Source organism: Rutidosis leptorrhynchoides, chromosome 3, assembly GCF_046630445.1.
Source record: "Rutidosis leptorrhynchoides isolate AG116_Rl617_1_P2 chromosome 3, CSIRO_AGI_Rlap_v1, whole genome shotgun sequence".
NCBI classification, from domain to species: domain Eukaryota; kingdom Viridiplantae; phylum Streptophyta; class Magnoliopsida; order Asterales; family Asteraceae; genus Rutidosis; species Rutidosis leptorrhynchoides.
The window spans coordinates 23,240,559-23,265,933 of NC_092335.1; the positions used below are offsets into that span (position 1 = coordinate 23,240,559).

The 25,375-nt window shown below is 31.5% G+C and overlaps 1 protein-coding gene across 4 annotated transcripts; it reads left to right on the top strand.

Annotated features, from left to right (window-relative positions):
* Positions 1-20,140: 20,140 nt before the first annotated feature.
* On the top strand, positions 20,141-24,313 carry LOC139895846 (E3 ubiquitin-protein ligase UPL1-like). 4 transcript variants are annotated; one of them, XM_071878397.1, is made up of 6 exons: positions 20,141-20,269; positions 20,446-20,545; positions 21,161-21,367; positions 22,080-22,215; positions 22,622-22,707; positions 23,938-24,313. In XM_071878397.1, exons 2-4 carry the CDS (start codon positions 20,513-20,515, stop codon positions 22,146-22,148), a joined length of 309 nt encoding a protein of 102 aa, XP_071734498.1. In that variant the 5' UTR covers positions 20,141-20,269; positions 20,446-20,512; the 3' UTR covers positions 22,149-22,215; positions 22,622-22,707; positions 23,938-24,313. The 4 variants fall into 4 exon arrangements, with proteins under 4 accessions (XP_071734498.1, XP_071734501.1, XP_071734499.1 ...); XM_071878400.1 differs by having other exon boundaries at positions 22,165-22,215; XM_071878398.1 differs by lacking the exon at positions 22,622-22,707.
* The last annotated feature ends 1,062 nt before the right edge of the window (positions 24,314-25,375 follow it).

Consider the following 25,375-nt stretch of genomic DNA (forward strand, 5'->3'; position numbering starts at 1 on the left):
TGAAGGTATATTGATTTTCCTATTGTTCTACTTTAATTTATTTTTTTACTGTGTGTGAATAATATATTGATAGTTATATTTTCATATGGTTTTGTGTATGTGTCATTTTACTATTATTAAACTGCTCCAGTACGTGGATTTGTTTATGTATATGCTGTTGTTAAAGTAATGTAAAACTGCTCGATTTGTTTATATATACGTATATAGAATGGTGTTAAATTACTGTACTAGGTGTTTATGTATATTTATTCAGTTCCATCATTTTATTTTAAATACTTGGCAAACGTTTAATGTTGGGTCGGTTTGGGTAATGGGTTAAAATGGGTTTGTGTAGAAATGGGCCATGAGTCAAACGGGTAAAATCTTTAAACGGGTCTAAATGGCTCAGGCTGGGTAACGGGTCGAAACAGGAGTAGCAGTCAAATGGGTCGAATGGATTAAAACGGGTCATGGGCCAGATAGGTCAAACGGATATGGTCGGCTTAGGACCCATTTTTTGCCTTTTTTTATAAATGAAATAGAAGTTTTACAATGAGGAGAAATGGACTGTCGTTTGATTTATGTATTAGGTGTTTATGTATATTTATGCTGGTGTTATCTATCGGGTCATAATAGTTATTGTTTTATGGATATGGGTCGACTCTGTCATTACTTGTGGGAAACGGGTCAAGATTGCTCTAGTGGGTCATAATTTCAGCCTTATTTCTAATTTGGGCCATTGCTGCTTCTGCGTTTTATTATTATTATTATTATTATTATTATTATTATTATTATTATTATTATTATTATTATTATTATTATTATTATTATTATTATTATTGTTATTGTTGTTGTCGTCGTCTTCGTCGTCGCCGCCGCCGCCGCCGTCTTCGTCTTCTTCGTCTATAGAAAATTACTCTTCCGTTGTTGTTATTGTTATTTCTCTATTGCTACTAATATGTTTCATCAAAGCGTGTCAATTTGCACAAATTAGTATTTCTTTCTTATATCGGTAAGACTTATTTCTTTCTTATGATGATTATAAAAAGATATTAGTTTGAATGAACGCTAATTGATGTAGGGTTTTCGGTTGAAGTGAATGCCTTAATTTTCTTCAATATTATTCAGTTCCATCATTTTATTTTAAATACCTGGCAAACGTTTAATGTTGGATCGGTTTGGGTAATGGGTTAAAATGGGTTTGTGTAGAAATGGGCCATGAGTCAAACGGGTCAAATCTTTAAAGCAGTCAAATGGGTCGAATGGATTAAAACAGGTCATGGGCCAAATAGGTCAAACGGATATGGTCGGGTTAGGACCCATTTTGTTGCCTTTTTTTTTATAAATGAAATAAAAGTTTTACAATGAGGAGAAATGGACTGTCGTTTGATTTTGAATTGTTACAAGTTATGAAAAACTTCAATCACTGTTTAGGTCTTAATATCTGTTTCTTTTTTAGAGAATAAATAAGACATACACATAAGTTATTATGCATTCAAACTTATGCATATGATTGAAAGTTAACTTTACTTTTACTTAAATTTACTAAGCTATCACCGAATCCAATTTGATCCGGTTTAACCATGACATACTACAATTAAACAGAACTCGGATGTAAAATTGATTGTTGTTCGTGGTTTAATGCATGTCAAGTTAATCCAATTCTACAACAGTATACATAAAGGACTAAACGGGTTAGTTTTTCTTCTGTAGCATTTGTTTGTTTCTTTCGTTTTTATATCTTAAGACTTCATCGTTGTTTATTTTGTTCACGTTCAGGGAATATTGAACCAAATGAAGTTGAATTATTGACTCAATAGGTTGAGAATGTATTTTTGCTTGGGATTGTGCAGCCATTGTTGCATTGAAAATGTTGTTGCATTAAAAGTGTATTACTTCATAGCTTTTATAATTGGCCAATTCTTAAACAAGGAGAATGAAGTGTCGAAGACTACTAAAAACGTAGTGTACAAGGAAGTTCTACAACACCTATAGCAGCAGGTTCGTACAATCATGTTATTTTATTTATATTGCAGTTATCTATATAAATTTATAACATTCATGAAACCGTTACCAAACATGTACTTATAGTTATTTTGATGTTATTCGTATCAAGTCAGCTTTCGTTTCTCATATTTTGGATATCAGAATCTGCTATTCATTAAGGTAGTCGAAGTAAAGAAAACATCTTTTCATAAACTCTGGGTTAATATGAACAATTTTCGATGTTAAATTTTGAAGTCAATTACAAACTTTTACATGTATTTTATCGTTTCATTTTATTGTTCAACATGTACATTGACAATCCTTCACTTAGCATAACGTCTACATGTTTTTGATATTTTTTTTATCATTAACAATGTAAATGTAACATGCGTCCATTAACATACTGTTAGTTGGCAAGGTAGATAAAACATGTGTACTTAATATATAACACATACATTATCTACGAATTTTAAAGAATTACTATACAAACTTTTTTAGCCACCGTGTGTAGTGACCCGAACTTTTCCATGTTTATTTATATTAAATGAAATTGATATTTACATGATTAAGTGTTTCCAACATGTTAAGCAATCAAACTTGTTAAGACTTGATTAATTGAAATAGGTTTTATATGGACAATTGACCACCCAAGTTGACCGGTAATTCACGAACGTTAAAACTTGTAAAAACTATATGATGACATATATATGAATATATATATATATATATATATATATATATATATATATATATATATATATATATATATATATAGTTAACATGATATTATGATAAGTATGTATCTCATGAGGTATTTTAACAATGAGTTATATACATAAAATTGAGTTTATTGAATTAAGAAACTCGAAACGATATATATAACGATTATCGTTATAACAACGTCTTACTAAATACATATGAATCATATTAAGATATTAATACACTATGTTTAATCATGATAAATGATAAGTAAACATGTCATTATGTATATTAACAATGAACTACATATGTAAAAACAAGACTACTAACTTAAGGTTTTCGAAACGAGACATATATGTAACGATTATCGTTGTAACGACATTTAAATGTATATATATCATATTAAGATATAGTAATATATCATAATATCATGATAATATAATAATTTAACATCTCATTAGATATAATAAACATTGGGTTAACAACATTTAACAAGATCGTTAACTTAAAGGTTTCAAATCAACATTTACATGTAACGACTAACGATGACTTAACGACTCAGTTAAAATGTGTATACATGTAGTGTTTTAATATGTATTCATACACTTTTGAAAGACTTCAAGACACTTATCAAAATACTTCTACTTAACAAAAATGCTTACAATTACATCCTCGTTCAGTTTCATCAACAATTCTACTCGTATGCACCCATATTCGTACTCGTACAACACACAGCTTTTAGATGTATGTACTATTGGTATATACACTCCAATGATCAGCTATTAGCAGCCCATGTGAGTCACCTAACACATGTGGGAACCATCATTTAGCAACTAGCATGAAATATCTCATAAATTACAAAAATATGAGTAATCATTCATGACTTATTTACATGAAAACAAAATTACACATCCTTTATATCTAATCCATATACCAACGACCAAAAACACCTACAAACACTTTCATTCTTCAATTTTCTTCATCTAAGTGATCTCTCTCAAGTTCTATCTTCAAGTTCTAAGTGTTCTTCATAAATTCTATAAGTTCTAGTTTCATAAAATCAAGAATACTTCCAAGTTTGCTAGCTTACTTCCAATCTTGTAAAGTGATCATCCAACTTCAAGAAATCTTTCTTATTCACAGTAAGATATCTTTTTAATATAAGTTAATACTCATATTCAAACTTTGATTCAATTTCTATAACTATAACAATCTTATTTCGAGTGGAAATCTTACTTGAACTTGTTTTCGTGTCATGATTCTGCTTCAAGAACTTTCAAGCCATCCAAGGATCTTTTGAAGCTAGATCTATTTTTCTCATTTCTAGTAGTTTTATCCACAAAACCTGAGGTAGTAATGATGTTCATAACATCATTCGATTCATATATATAAAACTACCTTATTCGAAGGTTTAAACTTGAAATCACTAGAACATAGTTTAGTTAATTCTAAACTTGTTCGCAAACAAAAGTTAATTCTTCTAACTTGACTTTTAAAATCAACTAAACACATGTTCTATATCTGTATGATATGCTAACTTAATGATTTAAAACCTGGAAACACGAAAAACACCGTAAAACCGGATTTACGCCGTCGTAGTAACACCGCGGGCTGTTTTGGGTTAGTTAATTAAAAACTATGATAAACTTTGATTTAAAAGTTGTTCTTCTGGGAAAATGATTTTTCTTATGAACATGAAACTATATCCAAAAATCATGGTTAAACTCAAAGTGGAAGTATGTTTTCCAAAATGGTCATCTAGACGTCGTTCTTTCGACTGAAATGACTACCTTTACAAAAACGACTTGTAACCTGTAATTCCAACTATAAACTTATACTTTTTCTGTATAGATTCATAAATTTAAGTTCAATATGAAACCATAGCAATTGGATTCACTCAAAACGGATTTAAAACGAAGAAGTTATGGGTAAAACAAGATTGGTTATTTTTGCTTTTTGTAGCTACGTGAAAATTGGTAACAAATCTATATTAATCATATCCTAGCTAAGTTATATTGTATTATACATGTATTCTAATATATTATGTAATATTGGGATACCATAGACACGTATGCAAATGTTTTGACATATCATATCGACCCATCTATATATATTATTTGGAACAACCTTAGACACTCTATATACATAATGTCGGAGTTAGCTATACAGGGTTGAGGTTGATTCCAAAAATATATATAGTTTGAGTTGTGATCTAGCCTGAGACGTGTATACACTGGGTCGTAGATTGATTCAAGATAATATATATCGATTTATTTCTGTACATCTAATTGTGGACAACTAGTTGTAGGTTACTAACGAGGACAGCTGACTTAATAAACTTAAAACATTAAAACGTATTAAAAATGTTGTAAATATATTTTGAACATACTTTAATATATATGTACATATTTGTTATAGGTTCGTGAATCGACCAGTGGCCAAGTCTTACTTCCCGACGAAGTAAAAATCTGTGAAAGTGAGTTATAGTCCCACTTTTAAAATCTAATATTTTGGGATGAGAATAAATGCAGTTTTATAAATGTTTTACGAAATAGACACAAGTAAATGAAACTACATTTATATGGGTGAATGATCGAAGCCAAATATGCCCCTTTTGCTTGGTAGCCTAAGAATTAGTAAACCGATCTACTAATTGACGCGAATCCTAAAGATAGATCTATTGGGCCTAACGAACCCCATTCAAAGTACCGGATGCTTTAGTACTTCGAATTCGTTTTTATCATGTCCGAAGGATTTCCCGGAATGATAGGGGATATTCTTATACGCATCTTGTTAATGTCGGTTACTAGGTGTTCACCATATGAATGATTTTTATCTCTATGTATGGGATGTATATTGAAATATGAAATCTTGTGGTCTATTATTATGATTTGATAATATATAGGTTAAACCTATAACTCACCAACATTTTTGTTGACGTTTTAAGCATGTTTATTCTCAGGTGATTATTAAGAGCTTCCGCTATTGCATACTAAAATAAGGACAAGATTTGGAGTCCATGTTTGTATGATATTATGTAAAAACTGCATTCAAGAAACTTATTTTTAATGTAATATATTCTTATTGTAAACCATTATGTAATGGTCGTGTGTAAACGGTATATTTTAGATTATCATTATTTGATAATCTACGTAATGCTTTTTAAACCTTTATAGATAAAATAAAGGTTATGGTTGTTTTAAAAATGAATGCAGTCTTTGAAAAACGTCTCATATAGAGGTCAAAACCTCGCGACGAAATCAATTAATATGGAACGTTTATAATCAATATGAACGGGACATTTAAGTTGGTATCCGAGCGTTGGTCTTAGAGAACCAGAAAATTGCATTAGTGTGTCTTACCGAGTTTGTGAGGATGCATTAGTGAGTCTGGACTTCGACCGTGTTTTTCTTCAAAAACGATTGCTTAACATTTTTTTGTTGGAAACTATATTTATTAACATGTAAATATTATGTGATATATTAATCTCTTAACGTGTTTGATCTTGTGTGATAGATGTCTACCTCTAGTACAAATCTCATTGATTCACCTAATAATAATGAAGAGTCGAATATATTTTGGGAAGATTCACAAATTCCCGAAGAGGAACCGGAAGAGGAGGAACCGGAAGAGGAGGAACCAGAAGAGGATGAATCGGAAGAGGAGGAACCAGAAGAAGAAGAGGTTCCGGATGAAGAAATATTGATAACTATAGTAAATCGATTAAATAAAAGAAAATCCTCAACCAACGGACCAAAATTAATAATGGTCAATGGTGTTTTCGCCGAGGAAGCAAAATATTGGGAAGATTACCAATTTTCCGATGAATCGGATCCCGATGAGGATTCCGATGATGTTATAGAAATTACCTCGACCCAATTTAATAAAGCGAAAGAAAATAATAAGGGAAAAGGTATAAAAATAGAGAAACCCGATTCCAACCCCGATGAACTTTATATGTATCGACAACATCCGTATTTCCTAAAATGTAACAATGACCCGAGAACCTCGAAACCACCAGGTTTCTCTAAAACATTGTGAAAAACGACGGCTCATATTAGAGGAACACCATATATTCCTAGAAAATTAGGAAAACGAACCAAGTCCGAAGAAGAAGAAACCAGTGATTCAGATTAGAGGGTTGTAATCATGTTGTGTATTATATGTATTGTACCGTGCTTGTACTTTTATGTTCTATGTAAAAATTGCTTGTATTGTTTGTTAATTATCTTTTACGAATCTAATCCTTGTCTATTTTACAGTATAAAAAAACAAAATGGACGTTAAGGGTAGACAACCGAATATTTTAGAAGACCTACCAGAGGATATGATTGAGGAAATCTTGTCTAGAGTCGGTCAGAATTCATCAGCACATTTAGTTATGGCGAAATTAACTTGTCAAACATTTGAAAGACTTTCCAGAAATGCCTTAGTTTATAAAAGGCTTTCCTTTGATAGGTGGGGTATATCACACTGGGGAGACCGTAAGTTACGCCGTGTTTTCTTTAAAGCATTAAATGCGGGGAACCCAAATGCAATTTTATGCTACGGGTTAAGAACCTATTTTGACTGAACATATCCCAACATAGGATTTCGTGAATTAGAAAGAGCTTCTAACATGCAACATAAAGAAGCATGTTATGCTTACGGGTTAGTGATGTTCGCTTCTTACCAAAGTGAGAAAAAGAACATCGGATTGCAACTTTTAAATAAGACCTTCCCACAAGTGACGGATTCAGTAGTTGGGGTGAGAAATAAGGTTTTTAGATTATTACGGGGCTGTTGGACATTACGAAACCCTCGTCCTTTTGACGACATTACAACAGCTGCCTACCCAATGGTCAGAACGGTTATTTTCCACAAGACCAAGGATGGGAAGTCGTCTTAGTAAAACCAGAATGCATGACTTGTTTATGGACTTATGTATTACGTGTCTTTATTTCCTTTGTTGAACAACTTGCGTATTAACTAGATTTATCTTCAAAACTGTCCTGTATCAAAGTGTACTATATTTCATGTTATATGTAATATAGCGAAGTTGTAAGTTTGAAGAATATTTGTATGTGATATATTATTATAATCAGTTTTTCATATGGAATTTTAGTAGTTGAATTGTATATTAGCTACTAAGTATGAACTTAACGGGTAGGTAGTACCCGAATTTAAACTTATAAAACGCTAATATGAAGAAAAAGCTTTTATAAATGAGTTCATATTATGCTACGAAATACTATTGACTACTCTTAATATTCTGTATGATTAACTCGATTCAGTTGGCTATTTTGAAGGAAATGGCACCGACTACTGGACACACCATGAATATGAGCGAAGAGGAATTTCGTACTTTTCTTGCTACAAACATAGCTGCAGTACAGGCTGCGCTACATACCAACAATAACTATGAATCTAGCAATGCAGCTAACGGCGCAAGAAATCGTGTAGGATGCACCTACAAAGAATTCACTGCCTGCAAACCTTTGGAATTTGATGGAACCGAAGGACCAATTGGATTGAAACGGTGGACCGAGAAAGTCGAATCAGTGTTTGCCATAAGTAAGTGTACTGAAGAGGACAAAGTTAAGTACGCTACGCATACCTTCACAGGTACTGCGTTAACGTGGTGGAACACCTATCTTGAACAGGTAGGACAAAATGTTGCTTACGCACTACCGTGGTCGGTATTCAAGCAATTGATGAACGAGCATTACCGTCCTAGAAACTAAGTCAATAAACTCAAGGCAGAACTTAGAGAGTTACGAACATAAGGGTTCGACGTTACCATATATGAACGACGATTCAAAGAGTTGTGCCTATTGTGTCCGGGAGCATTCGAAGATGAAGAAGAGAAGATCGACGCGTTTGTAAAAGGGTTACCAGTAAGGATTCAAGAAGATGTAAGTTCACACTAGCCCGTTTCTATACAGAAGGCAAGTCGAATGGCTCATAAACTCATAAATCAGATTAAGGAAAGAATTAAAGAGCAGGCGGCCGAAGAAGCCAACACGAAACAACTCAAGAGGAAGTGGGAGGAAAACAGTGACAAGAGTCACCAGTACAACAACAACAACAATTGCAACAACTATCCCAACAACCGCAATAACAATCGCAACAATAACCGCAATCCTAACAATAACTACAACAAACATCCCAACAACAACAACAACTACAACAACCGTTTCAACAACAATAACAATCCCAACAACAACCTCAATAACAACAACGGCAACAAAAACCAAAAACAGCCATGTCATAGGTGTGAAGAAAATCATCAGGGGTTTTGCACGACATTTTGTAACAGGTGTAAAAGAAATGGTCATAGCGCGACAAAGTGTGAGGTCTACGGACCAAAGTTTAACAGAACTAAAGGAACAAATAATGTCGGAACAAGTAATGCCGAAACGAATAGTGTCGGAGCAAGTAATACCAACGCTGTTTGTTATAAATGTGGAAAACCGGGCCACATTATTAGAAATTGCCCGAATCAGGAGAATACTAATGGGCAGGGCCGTGGAAGAGTTTTCAATATTAATGCGGCAGAAGCACAGGAAGACCCGGAGCTTGTTACGGGTACGTTTCTTATTGACGATAAATCTGCTTATGTTTTATTTGATTCGGGTGCGGATAGAAGCTATATGAGTAGAGAATTTTGTGCTAAATTAAGTTGCCCATTGACGCCTTTGGATAGTAAATTTTTACTCGAATTAGCAAACGGTAAATTAATTTCAGCAGATAATATATGTCGGGAGAGAGAAATTAAACTGGGGGATGAAACATTTAAAATTGATTTAATACCAGTCGAGTTAGGGAGTTTTGATGTAATAATTGGCATGGACTGGTTAAAAAAGTGAGAGCAGAGGTCGTTTGTTACAAAAATGCGATTCGCATTATGAGTGAAAAAGGAAAACCTTTAATGATGTACGGAGAAAAAAACAACGCAAAATTAAATCTTATTAGTAGTTTGAAGGCGCAAAAACTAATAAGAAAAGGTTGTTACGTCATTCTAGCACACATCGAGGAAGTTAAACCTGAAAAAAAGAACATCAGTGATGTTCCCGTCGCAAAAGAATTTCCCGATGTATTTCCGAAAGAATTACCGGGATTACCCCCACATCAATCCGTTGAATTTCAAATAGACCTTGTACCAGGAGCTGCACCAATTGCTCGTGCTCCATACAGACTCGCACCCAGCGAAATGAAAGAATTACAAAGTCAGTTACAGGAACTTTTAGAGCGTGGTTTCATTCGACCAAGCACATCACCATGGGGAGCTCCTGTTTTGTTTGTCAAGAAGAAAGATGGTACATTCAGGTTGTGTATCGACTACCGAGAGTTGAACAAACTTACCATCAAGAACCGCTACCCACTACCGAGAATCGACGACTTATTTGATCAACTACAAGGCTCGTCTGTTTATTCAAAGATCGATTTACGTTCTGGATATCATCGAATGCGGGTGAAGGAGGATGATATTCCAAAGACTGCTTTTAGGACGCGTTACGGTCATTACGAGTTTATGGTTATGATGTTTGGATTAACTAACGCACCAGCTATGTTCATGGACCTCATGAACCGAGTGTGTGAGCCATATCTTGACAAGTTTGTCATTGTTTTCATCGATGACATACTTATTTACTCGAAGAATGATCAAGAGCACGAAGAACATTTGAGAAAAGTGCTAGAGTTGCTGAGAAAAAAAAACTGTACGCTAAGTTTTAAAAGTGTGCATTTTGGTTGGAAGAAGTTCAATTCCTCGGTCACATAGTGAACAAAGAAGATATTCAGGTGGATCCAGCAAATATTGAAACCGTTGAAAAGTGGGAAACCCCGAAAACTCCGAAACACATACGCCAATTTTTAGGACTAGCTGGTTACTACAGAAGGTTCATCCAAGACTTTTCCAGAATAGCAAAACTCTTGACTGCATTAACGCATAAAGGGAAGAAATTTGAATGGAAAGATGAACAAGAGAAAGCGTTTCAATTGTTAAAGAAAAAGTTAACTATGGCACCTATATTGTCATTACCCTGAAGGGAATGATGATTTTGTGATATATTGTGACGCCTCAAAGCAAGGTCTCGGTTGTGTATTAATGCAACGAACGAAAGTAATTTCTTATGCGTCTAGACAATTGAAGATTCACGAACAGAATTATACGACGCATGATTTGGAATTAGGCGCGGTTGTTTTTGCATTAAAGACTTGGAGGCACTACTTATATGGGGTCAAAAGTATTATATATACTGACCACAAAAGTCTTCAACACATATTTTATCAGAAACAACTGAATATGAGGCAGCGTAGGTGGATTGAATTGTTGAATGATTACGACTTCGAGATTCGTTACCACCCGGGGAAGGCAAATGTGGTAGCCGACGCCTTGAGCAGAAAGGACAGAGAACCCATTCGTGTAAAATCTATGAATATAATGATTCACACTAACCTTACTACTCAAATAAAGGAGGCGCAACAAGGAGTTTTAAAAGAGGGAAACTTAAAGGATGAAATACCCAAAGGATCGGAGAAACATCTTAATATTCGGGAAGACGGAACCCGGTATAGGGCTGAAAGAATTTGGGTACCAAAATTTGGAGATATGAGAGAAATGGTACTTAGAGAAGCTCATAAAACCAGATACTCAATACATCCTGGAACGGGGAAGATGTACAAGGATCTCAAGAAATATTTTTGGTGGCCAGGTATAAAAGCCGATGTTGCTAAATACGTAGGAGAATGTTTGACGTGTTCTATGGTCAAAGCTGAGCATCAGAAACCATCAGGTCTACTTCAACAACCCGAAATCCCGGAATGGAAATGGAAAAATATTACCATGGATTTTATCACTAAATTGCCAAGGACTGCAAGTGGTTTTGATACTATTTGGGTAATAGTTGATCGTCTCACCAAATCAGCACACTTCCTGCCAATAAGAGAAGATGACAAGGTGGAGAAGTTAGCACGACTGTATTTGAAGGAAGTCGTCTCCAGACATGGAATACCAATCTCTATTATCTCTGATAGGGATGGCAGATTTATTTCAAGATTCTGGCAGACATTACAGCAAGCATTAGGAACTCGTCTAGACATGAGTACTGCCTATCATCCACAAACTGATGGGCAGAGCGAAAGGACGATACAAACGCTTGAAGACATGCTACGAGCATGTGTTATTGATTTCGGAAATAGTTGGGATCGACATCTACCGTTAGCAGAATTTTCCTACAATAACAGCTACCATTCAAGCATTGAGATGGCGCCGTTTGAAGCACTTTATGGTAGAAAGTGCAGGTATCCGATTTGTTGAAGTGAAGTGGGGAATTGACAGATTACGGGTCCAGAGATAATACAAGAAACTACCAAGAAGATCATCCAAATTTAACAACGGTTGAAAACCGTCCAAAGTCGACAAAAGAGCTACGCCGACATTAAAAGAAAAGATATAGAATTTGAAATTGGAGAGATGGTCATGCTTAAGGTTGCACCTTGGAAAGGCGTTGTTCGATTTGGTAAATGAGGGAAATTAAATCCAAGGTATATTGGACCATTCAAGATTATTGATCGTGTCGGACCAGTAGCTTACCGACTTGAGTTCCACGTCTCGAATTTGAAGAAATATTTTTATAAAGAAGATCTCACCATTCTGTTAGACAAAATCCAAATCAACGAAAAACTTCAATTCATCGAAGAACCCGTCGAAATAATGGATCGTGAGGTTAAAAGACTTAAGCAAAACAAGATACCAATTGTTAAGGTTCGATGGAATGCTCGTAGAGGACCCGAGTTCACCTGGGAACGAGAAGATCAGATGAAGAAGAAGTACCCGCACTTATTTCCAGAAGATACGTCAACACCTTCAACTGCTTAAAATTTTGGGACGAAATTTATTTAACGGGTAGGTACTATAGTGACCCGAACTTTTCCATGTTTATTTATATTAAATGAAATTGATATTTACATGATTAAGTGTTTTCAACATGTTAAGCAATCAAACTTGTTAAGACTTGATTAACTGAAATAGGTTTTATATGGACAATTGACCACCCAAGTTGACCGGTGATTCACGAACGTTAAAACTTGTAAAAACTATATGATGACATATATATGGATATATATATATATATATATATATATATATATATATATATATATATATATATATATATATATATATATAGTTAACATGATATTATGATAAGTATGTATCTCATTAGGTATTTTAACAATGAGTTATATACATAAAATTGAGTTTATTGAATTAAGAAACTCGAAACGATATATATAACGATTATCGTTATAACAACGTCTTACTAAATACATATGAATCATATTAAGATATTGATACACTATGTTTAATCATGATAAATGATAAGTAAACATGTCATTATGTATATTAACAATGAACTACATATGTAAAAACAAGACTATATGATAAATGATAAGTAAACATGTCATTATGTATATTAACAATGAACTACATATGTAAAAACAAGACTACTAACTTAAGGTTTTCGAAACGTGACATATATGTACCGATTATCGTTGTAACGACATTTAAATGTATATATATCATATTAAGATATAGTAATATATCATAATATCATGATAATATAATAATTTAACATCTCATTAGATATAATAAACATTGGGTTAACAACATTTAACAAGATCGTTAACTTAAAGGTTTCAAATCAACATTTACATGTAACGACTAACGATGACTTAACGACTCAGTTAAAATGTATATAAATGTAGTGTTTTAATATGTATTCATACACTTTTGAAAGACTTCAAGACACTTATCAAAATACTTCTACTTAACAAAAATGCTTACAATTACATCCTCGTTCAGTTTCATCAACAATTCTACTCGTATGCACCCGTATTCGTACTCGTACAATACACAGCTTTTAGATGTATGTACTATTAGTATATACACTCCAATGATCAGCTCTTAGCAGCCCATTTGAGTCACCTTACACATGTGGGAACCATCATTTGGCAACTAGCATGAAATATCTCATAAAATTACAAAAATATGAGTAATCATTCATGACTTATTTACATGAAAACAAAATTACACATCCTTTATATCTAATCCATATACCAATGACCAAAAACACCTACAAACACTTTTATTCTTCAATTTTCTTCATCTAAGTGATCCCTCTCAAGTTCTATCTTCAAGTTCTAAGTGTTTTTCATAAATTCTATAAGTTCTAGTTTCATAAAATCAAGAATACTTCCAAGTTTGCTAGCTTACTTCCAATCTTGTAAAGTGATCATCCAACTTCAAGAAATCTTTCTTATTTACAGTAAGATATCTTTCTAATACAAGGTAATACTCATATTCAAACTTTGATTCAATTTCTATAACTATAACAATCTTATTTCGAGTGGAAATCTTACTTGAACTTGTTTTCGTGTCATGATTCTGCTTCAAGAACTTTCAAGCCATCCAAGGATCCTTTGAAGCTAGATATATTTTTCTCATTTCCAGCAGGTTTATCCACAAAACCTGAGGTAGTAATGATGTTCATAACATCATTCTATTCATATATATAAAACTACCTTATTCAAAGGTTTAAACTTGAAATCACTAGAACATAGTTTAGTTAATTCTAAACTTGTTCGCAAACAAAAGTTAATCCTTCTAACTTGACTTTTAAAATCAACTAAACACATGTTATATATCTATATGATATGCTAACTTAATGATTTAAAACCGGAAAATACGAAAAACACCGTAAAACCGGATATACGCCGTTGTAGTAACACCGCGGGCTATTTTGGGTTAGTTAATTAAAAACTATGATAAACTTTGATTTAAAAGTTGTTCTTCTGGGAAAATGATTTTTCTTATGAACATGAAAGTATATCCAAAAATCATGGTTAAACTCAAAGTGAAAGTATGTTTTCCAAAATGGTCATCTAGACGTCGTTCTTTCGACTGAAATGACTACCTTTACAAAAATGACTTGTAACCTGTAATTCCGACTATAAACTTATACTTTTTCTGTATAGATTCATAAACTTAAGTTCAATATGAAACCATAGCAATTGGATTCACTCAAAACGGATTTAAAACGAAGAAGTTATGGGTAAAACAAGATTGGTTATTTTTGCTTGTTGTAGCTACGTGAAAATTGGTAACAAATCTATATTAATCATATCCTAGCTAACTTATATTGTATTATACATGTATTCTAATATATTATGTAATCTTAGGATACCATAGACACGTATGCAAATGTTTTGACATATCATATCGACCCATCTATATATATTATTTGGAACAACCTTAGACACTCTATATGCAGTAATGTCGGAGTTAGCTATACAGGGTTGAGGTTGATTCCAAAAATATATATAGTTTGAGTTGTGATCTAGCCTGAGACGTGTATACTCTGGGTCGTGGATTGATTCAAGATAATATATATCGATTTATTTCTGTACATCTAATTGTGGACAACTAGTTGTAGGTTACTAACGAGGACAGCTGACTTAATAAACTTAAAACATTAAAACGTATTAAAAATATTGTAAATATATTTTGAACATACTTTGATATATATGTACATATTTGTTATAGGTTCGTGAATCGACCAGTGGCCAAGTCTTACTTCCCGACGAAGTAAAAATCTGTGAAAGTGAGTTATAGTCCCACTTTTAAAATCTAATATTTTGGGATGAGAGTACATGCAGTTTTATAAATGTTTTACGAAATAGACACAAGTAATTGACGCGAATCCTAAAGATAGATCTATTGGGCCTAACGAACCCCATCCAAAGTACCGGATGCTTTAGTACTTCGAATTCGTTTTTATCATGTCCGAAGGATTTCCCGGAATGATAGGGGATATTCTTATATGCATCTTGTTAATGTCGGTTACCAGGTGTTCACCATATGAATGATTTTTATCTCTATGTATGGGATGTATATTGAAATATGAAATCTTGTGGTCTATTATTATGATTTGATAATATATAGGTTAAACCTATAACTCACCAACATTTTTGTTGACGTTTTAAGCATGTTTATTCTCAGGTGATTATTAAGAGCTTCCGCTATTGCATACTAAAATAAGGACAAGATTTGGAGTCCATGCTTGTATGATATTATGTAAAAACTGCATTCAAGAAACTTATTTTTGATGTAATATATTCTTATTGTAAACCATTATGTAATGATCGTGTGTAAACGGTATATTTTAGATTATCATTATTTGATAATCTACGTAATGATTTTTAAACCTTTATAGATAAAATAAAGGTTATGGTTGTTTTAAAAATGAATGCAGTCTTTGAAAAACGTCTCATATAGAGGTCAAAACCTCGCGACGAAATCAATTAATATGGAACGTTTATAATCAATATGAACGGGACATTTCACCGTGCAACGCACGGACTATTAAAGCTAGTATTATATAATTTAGATATTAGTTTGTGACCCCATCGAATGAAATGTCTGGCTCCGCCCCTGATATCATATAAAAAAAATATCTATAGTAATATTTGATGATTAAAACCCTCAAAATTGGGAGTTTGGGATAAGGACCGAGGGAGTATATGTATAATTATAGCAAATACGATAAAATGATTCATTGTATTTTGGCGATATTTATGTTTATTATTAAAAACGTGAATAACTTAACTTCTTTTTTTCAAACATTATATATTACCCATTTCGTCCCTGTGTTTTTCACTTTTTGCTCGTTTTATTCATGTGTTTTATTTTATGCATTTTTCATCCTTAAAAGCATTTTAAAGTCCCAATTTCATCTTTCACCCTAATAAAGGTTAACTGAGTCCGTTAAAACTATTCACAGAGACTATCCACGTAATCATCTTCACCAATATTCCGACAGTTTTTCCAGCAAAGGTTTGTGCCCAAAATTTTAGTTCCCCCGATTACTATCTTAAGTTTTTATAAATAAAAAAATACTTGAACATCAGTTGAACAAAATGCTCCGTATGATTTTTTCTAACTTATTAGAACAAAATGCAACTATCAGTTTCATCCATTAGAATCGTCTAAACTTTCATGCAATCTTGTCTAAAATTAAACCATAAGAGTGATAAGACAACATATTCCTAAATTAAAGTGAAAGAAAAATTCTTAATTAAAGTAACCCTCGTTGTTGCTTGAATTTGTGAGTGTCGATTCGAACACAACTTACTATCGCCGCTACAATATTCATTCACCACTACCGCCATCATTCTGTACACTTACCGTCACGTTACTCCAGCCATATTTGGAACAATAGGTGATGTTGATAATTCAAATTTATGCGTATTTCAAGCCGAGCAAATTCGTTACTCCGGTTGTTTATGGTCGCTGGCGAGTGACGCGATTTACAAATTAGAAGAAAAAGATGAAAACCAAAAATTTGTTCTTGTTTAACCGATGGACAGAAATGGGGATACTATTAAATAATGCATAATGTTCTATTTTCTTTAAGAAGAGCCTTACTTTTGATTGTAGTCCTTTTTAGTGACTCATGCAATTGTATGAATGATTACAACGATATGAACTTGTGTTGACAGAGTTGGTTATGAAATGATGTAAGTGAATTTTTTGAAAGTTTTGAAATGTCAGACATAATGAGATGATGAATGAATTGATTTTTGTAATTTAATTAGTTAAAGATTACATGTATAGTCCTTGTGAATAGTTTTAACGGACTCAGTTAAATTTTGTTAGGGTGAGGGATGAAATTGGGACTTTAAAATGCTTTTAAGGATGAAAAATGCAAAAAATAAAACACATAGATGAAATGGGCAAAAAGTGAAAAACACATGGACGAAATGAGCAATTTTGTCTTTAATTTATAGAGTAAACACTAAATGATGCAGTTATTTGGCACATTAACAGTTCACGAAGTATTTGCAGTTTCAAATTAAACCTACGGCGTTAACTTTAGCAAATATATGGAGAATGAGTTGGGTTTGATTTTAGGGCAAATTTAATTAAAAGGTAACATATTATACTAGTTTTCTTATTTACGGTAATATATTTCATTTCGCTTGTGATGACCCGGGAATTTCCGACAAAATTTAAACTTAATCTTATATGATTTCGACACGATAAGCAAAGTCTATTAAACTGAGTCTCATAATGTTTGAACTATTTCCATGAATGCATTTGACTTTGACTATTCTCGACGATTCACGAACAATCATTTGTAAATAAATATGTAAATACATATGTGGATATAAAAAAAAAAAAAAAATAAATATAAGTATATATATATATATATATATATATATATAAAATATTTTGAATTAATAAAGTATACTTTAATTTATTTAAACTTAAAAGGTAAAAATAATAATTAGAATAATTAGGTTACTGTTAATATATATATATATATATATATATATATATATATATATATATATATATATATATATATATATATATATATATATATATATATATATATATATATGTTATTATGAAGCTATATATGATTTCTATTATATGTATATATATAATATATAAATATTAAATGTTTGATAAATAACATCATATGATATAAGACTATTAGATATTATATAGATAATAAGATATAATGTTAACACATTAAACTTACTTAAAAATTAAAATATAATTACTAGATCATGTACCTAAATATTAATAGTAATATCTGTATTAATAATATTAGTATATATAACATATAAATATGAAATTTGTTATGAAGAGTTGTTATATTATCATCATTATCAATTTTATTAATAACATTAATAATGTTATAATTAGTAGTATTATTGGTATCATTAATATTGTTGTCATTTTATTATCATTATGATAAAATTTTATTGAAAGTATCATTATTATTATTATTACTAGTTCATAGATCAATGATATTATTATTATTAGTAATATTATTATTATTAGTAATATTAATCTAGTTACACTTGTTATATACCAAAATTATGAACTTATATGCAGATATATACAAACAGATATTTATGAATACTGTATTATATATATATATATATATATATATATATATATATATATATATATATATATATATATATATATATATATATATAAATATAGAGTTACAGTTATATGCATAAAATATATAAACTTTTATAAAGTATACCAATCAGTTGTCCATCTCTTTCCATACTGTGATCCATTTTTGTAATTGTCGAATTTTGTTACCTGTCATTCTCAATCATGCTCAAAAACAGAAAATTGTTCATATTAAATATATAACTCTGTAATTTGTAAGGGAATGAAACCAAAAACACAGAAAACATACGACTGCCTCTGTTCTTGGTCCAAATTAACAAAAGCTCGATTTTGGATGAATTGTCAAAATGTAAAAATGCGGTTCTATTAGGAATGATCTAAATAAACCATCTGTAAGTTTTCATGTCCCAATTCTTTGTGTTGATTTCGAATTTTGAAGTCAAATATTAAATTTAAAAAGTCAACTGAATCGTTCATCTTAAAATTTGAACTTGTTTTTATGTTTTAAGATTAATTGGTGATGCAGAAAGTTTATACTATGGATTTAAAACCTTTTTCGTGTTGTAATTATAATCTAAAACTATCTATAAGTTAAAATTTGATTTGGTGTTCATAACTATATTAACCGGGTTATTCAATAGCATGAATTAGAATAAATTTTAAAAATCTATAAATGAGGTTATGTTAGAAATCTTCTATTGAATATAACTGCAAGATTTCAGCTCCCAAATTATTTGAATTAAAATCGAATTTTTGAGTCAAACTATAATCTTAAAAAGTCAAACGTTTTGTTTTTTGTGAAATCCAATATCGTTTTTATGTTTCTGATTAAATTGATGATCCCTAAAGCTTCTAAGGAGAATTTAAAGCTTATTTCATGTATAAACTTGAAGCTAAAACTGTTTGGATTTTGAATTCAATGTCTGAGTTATAATCGGGTTTTTTTCCACAGTTTTATTTTATTTTTCTGATTTCTCTTGTGTCTATTAATTAATATCAATGGTTACCAGTGTCTTTGTTACGTTTTAGAATTATAAAATCAATTAAGTAACTCGTTGTTTGATTGGTTTTATCCCTGGTCGATCTAGTTGATGCTGAGAAGAAGAAAATTGGAAACAGTCGAATAAACGGGTTAAATGAAATTGAATTCCTATATAATTCAGGAAAGACAGAAACAGCAGAATGGTCTTGGGTGTTAGCGGTTGAGCGAGAGGTCTCGGTTCGATCCCTGCTAGGTGCATTTTTTTTAAAAAGAGGTTTTAAGGTAGTTCCATAACTTTAAAAATCATTATTATTATTATTATTATCAGTATATACATTAAAAGAGGGTCTCGATTAGCTAATAATTGTTTTCAAAACTCCGTTAATTACCGTTAAATTAGAAAATTACATTACAATACCCCTTGATGTAACGGCCCTTAATCATCTACTAAAATAATTAGCTAATAAATCAATTTTACAAACACCCGGTCCCTAAAATAACCTTCTAATAAAAAAAAAACACGGGAACATATAACAAAATTGGGGGTTTCATTCCATCCGCTCCCAATCAACTAATTCATACCGATTCGTTTCTCCCTTAACAATTCCTCCGATCAACCTCCTTTTTGTGATATTTGCCAGGTAACATAATCACATTCAATTGCTTGAGTTTTGTATAATAAAATCATCGTTTGCTGTTTGTTATACAAATAGTAGTCAATTTTTATTAATCGAACCTCTTATTTAATTTCTTGTGTCTCGATTGATCATTTGTTTAATTCGATCATCAAATTGATTAACTGATTGATTGTATATAGTTTTAATCGTACGATTAACGAATAGATCGGTGTGTAAACAAATGCTATTTATGAGGTCGATTTCAATATGAAGTTGCGAAGACGGAGGGCGACAGAAGTGGTTAGTGATCTTATTACTGTTGTGTTTAGTGTTTTATAATTAATTATATTATTCAACATGTGTAATTGAGTGTTGTAGTTTAGGGTTTATTTTATAAATTAGGGTTTTTTTTTTTAAAGTAGAGAAAAATTGAAACTGATGTTGATACATTGGTACTATTTGAACATTAGTGTGTGTTGCATGTAATTCTGTATGATTAAATAATGAGTTTGTATGTTATTTAAAAAGTCATGTAGTTCTGTCTTCTATGAACTTTTGAAACTGATGTGTTCATTTGGACATTTGTTTATGCTGTGGGAAAATATTTCTTTTTCATAATTTAAAGTCGTTTAAATGAGCTGTATATATGATATATTTGCAACATCCATGTTTTATTAGTGTGAATTTGATGATATATTTGATGTTTATTGATACATCGTTTATATTTACTGTGTATCAACCTCTAAAAATCGTGTCTTTCATTAATGGGGTGATTGCTGTTCCGCTTGAAAGTATTGAAGAGCCTTTGAAAAGCTTCTTCTGGGATTTTGACAAGATATATTTCAAATTCTATTTAAGTTGTTCTACTTTTTTTGCTTGTATATTGGTTGAGCGTGACCATTTTTGCTGATGCAGGGAGACTATCATCACTGGCTCAAACTATTTAACCACTTCGATACTTTCTTCGAGAAATACATAAAACCCAGGAAAGATTTGCAAGTTGAGGATGATTTCTTGCAGTCTGACCCTCCATTCCCAAGGGAAGCTGTGTTGCAGATTTTTCGTGTTGTACGAGTAATTTTCGACAACTGCACAAACAAGCACTTCTACAGCTCCTATGAGGTACATCTTCATATTATAAGCTACTTATTTATGTTATATAAGGTGTTTTTTATATATTTTGTATTGAAATGCTTAAGCGGCTGTCTAGGAAGTGTCACTTCACCGCTTTGTTCAACCGGGGCTGCTAAATTGGCTTCGATGGAGGTTAAGTATCTTCTAAAGTAAACATTGGATAGTAAACAACTTAGGCGGATATGAATATACCCATCTGGAATTGTTTTAATTAATCATTGTTTTTGATTTGGTTGGAATTTAAACGATTATTACTTTGAAAGTAAATCAAACTACAATTATGTGTTTATGTTATTGAATATGACCAAAAGTCAGATAAATGAGGAATATGTTACGAATTAGGATTTAGTTTGTGATAATAAACAAAGAACAAAAAGTAATAACACCGATAGTGCCTACAATTCGAGAAGTAAGTAATCTTTTGATGCCCAATGACTCAATTTTTTTTCATTTAATAAAAACGTAAAGCTAATGTTTTATACATAGTAATTTACATTAGAGGCCATAGAGTGATACTTTCAGTTAAAACTGACCCGTGTTAACTATAAGTTTCATAAGTTTGATTTTACATAGCAAGTAACTGATTATAACATTAATTGTTGGGTTCAGATCTGATTTGAATTTAACCGCACTAAATGAGAATTGAAGTTCGTTATGGTTAGATAATCATTTTAATTGTTGATCTTCATCTCACTTATAGGTCTACTGTCTGTTAATCTTTGTGTTGATAGCTTACATGCTTCAAGGCCAAGAGGTGCATGCAACTTAGGTTTGTTTCTTTGTAGGAACATTATCCATGGAATTGATGGTCTTCGAATGAATTTTTAAACACAGAGGTATGTAGCCTTTAAGCACCCAGTCACTAGCAAATTGGTGTGCTCTACTTGAAAGAATTATTATTATTTTGTTATTTTTATTTTTAGTTATCCGTATCTTTTTTTAGGTAGTCTTGACTCCTTTTCTCTTCTTTTTTTGATAGGTCATTATACAGTTCTCATTTTTATATAAAAATGTCCTTATTTGGAAAATATTCAAGGTGGATCTACTCCTTTCACAAAATGAGAGATAACTATTAGTGGCAACTTGGGCGGGTTGGCGATTTGGGTAAAGTGTCAAACATGGGTTTTTTGAAATAAGTCATTATCAGTACATGCTAAAATTTCTATAAAACAACTAATATCGATCAAGATAAGATTAGGATTACAATTTACTACTCATGTTTATTTTTTTTGTGATGATTAGATGTGCTTGAAATATTGAATGCTTTACATAAAGCTGCCAATTTGGATTTGTTGAAAAATCGTGTTTTGAACTTTGTATTATACTTGGTTAGTTTCTTTCCTTAATTTGATGTGTATATGCAAGTATGTTTAAGTAATTGATTCATGACGTGTTCACTATGGAATAGAACATGTGTTTATCTAGCTTATATGATTTTGAGTCATGGCGACTTATGCTGCATATTGTCACCATGGTTTCTCATTAATATGCTATGTATGTAATTTAATGACTAGATGTGGGAAAATGGGCGAGTTAGACGGGTTGGGTAATACTCCTAGATCAATATGAGATTTGATCAATAGTGGTTATATTAGCTATGGGTCACAAACTATTGGCTTGACCAAAACATAATGACCATATTTTTCATCTTTTTATAGTTCTAATATTGACCGGTAATTGGTCGAAACAATATCATTACCAACCGTATTACTGCTTTTTTTTTTAATATTATCAAAAACTTTTGTTACTACTTGCACATTTTAACATAACACACATACTCATTCTATGTAGTCAAACTAATTTCTTGATGTGGATCATTCACTGTTGTCAGTTATCACATTTCACCATCTCCTACATTTACAAATAGGACCCGTCACACAACATTCCAACTCATTTGACTAGCCTATCTTGACACATTAGGTGATAGACTACTTTTCCACACGCAACAATATCGACCCATCTACTTAAGGAAAGGATAATTCATTCTTATTATATACGACAAATCTAATAATTAATGGGGTGAAATAAATAATGTTAAAGAAACAATAGATAAGTTATATCATCATTTAAATGATAACTATTGATATAATTTTTGATATATTCTTTGATAACTCGAGATTATGAATCGTATATCACTAATAAAATTGATAAATCATGAATCAACGTAATATATTTAACTACTCATATGTTTCTTATAATCTTGGTTTTCAATCCTAATTATTATAAAACTCAACTACCTTGCTCCATATGTGCTGCATTTATCATGATGTAATCTAGGATATTACCATGACAATGGGTGGGGGAATGGCTAAGTTTTATGTTTAGAGGTACGTGATATCATGCTCAAAAAATATCGATATAATCATCATGAATTGGTCGATTTGAGCTATCAATTATCATCTCATCTTATTTAAAACTAATAACCATTAGTTTAAAATTATTTTTATCAAATAACCCTCTTAAAATACTTACAATGGTCGAGGTGATCTAAGGATTTGCATATGTCATGCATATGTTATAATAATCCAGATCCAGATGTCTCTGGCATTTTTTTGCAGGAACATTTTATGCAGATTGAATGAGAAATTCAAGCACTTCGTTTCTTCTATGTTGAAAATTCATTTTTGTTGGTTGAGTCATTCCTTGAATGGCTAATCCAGGTGCAGACGTATGTGGGCTTAAAAACTTCAAAATTTGAGTGGCTTTTTATACAAAGGGCGTTGCGGGTTTACATGACCATTGCCGGCTGTATGCATGTAATGTGGTAGAGTACATCATATGATATGATGTAGATTTCAGCCATTTTCTATAACGTTAGTGTTTTGTTCATTTATTTTTTAGGTAACAATATCTTAGAGTGCTATCTTTGAAAGCGCTATCATTTTATTTTGTATTGTACATTTAAATCGTGTTATGATTTATTGACTTTGTTCATGTTTATTACGTAGTATGTTATAGATATGTTACATGAAATTAAATTTAGTATTTTGATTAATTTATGTTATCTGAAATGTTTTTTCCAACATTGCTGTTCATATAGTTGTTTATGGCTTATATTACTTTGATAATTTGTTTATAGCACCCTAAGAATTTGTAAAACACTCATTTGATTATTACACATGACCTTACATGCATCGCAAGGACTGTATCTTTTATTATATTTTTGCCTTTGAATCTATATTATAGTTAACCCACCAATGAATCCTATGCACATTAAGCATGTTTTCATTCTATGGTTTGCATTCTTGTAATTAATACAAGTATTTCACAATACTAACCGTTCAAGCAAAATGATAGTAATTTTTAGTGATTTTCTTGCCGTACAACGCACGAGCTCTATTTATGGCTGCGGTTGATGGGTTATTTACGCCTCTTGCTTTTTGGATAAGCTTTTCCAACTATTATGATATTGCAGAGTGTTGGTGGTGTCAAAAGTTGAAGCAGTCTACTTGGATTTGTATGATAGCAATGTTCAAGAAACTGTCCATCATTGAACGTAAATAATTGATTGTTTGCATTTTAATTGTATTCAATACTAACGTCTTCAATAATAATGCTTCGATACTAATGTTATCAATTATAATGAGTTTTTCCCATTGTCATTGTATTATACAATTTATCATTATTAGTGCTAACTTTATCGAAAAACAAAAACTTATCTATAAAAGAGTAAATTATACCAATGGTGAAAAAGGAAATAAAAGAGTAGATATTAATCTATGAGTCAGTTTTCCATAATTTTACAATGGTAGTGTTGAAAGTTCGTCGCACATCAATAACTGATATTGGGTCATTGTCTCTTTTTCAAGATGGTAATGTTCGGTTTGGTTTCTTATTATAGTAAACAAACTTTTTTGAATGAATTTATATTTTAAATGACAAATGTGTAATAACGGCTAATACAAGGAATTTCAGGTTGATGTAATGTTTGTAATAATGAGTATCTTTTATTCTACTCAAAAATGGAATCATCTTAACTTTATGCAAGATTGTGAC

Excerpts from the sequence above, each read along its gene's own strand:
- LOC139895846 (XM_071878397.1), top strand. The coding sequence starts at position 20,513 with ATGAAGTTGCGAAGACGGAGGGCGACAGAAGTG. Across the intron at positions 20,546-21,160 it reads GACGGAGGGCGACAGAAGTG|GGAGACTATCATCACTGGCT; the intron begins GTTAGTGATCTT and ends TTGCTGATGCAG. Across the intron at positions 21,368-22,079 it reads ACTTCTACAGCTCCTATGAG|GTCTACTGTCTGTTAATCTT; the intron begins GTACATCTTCAT and ends TCTCACTTATAG.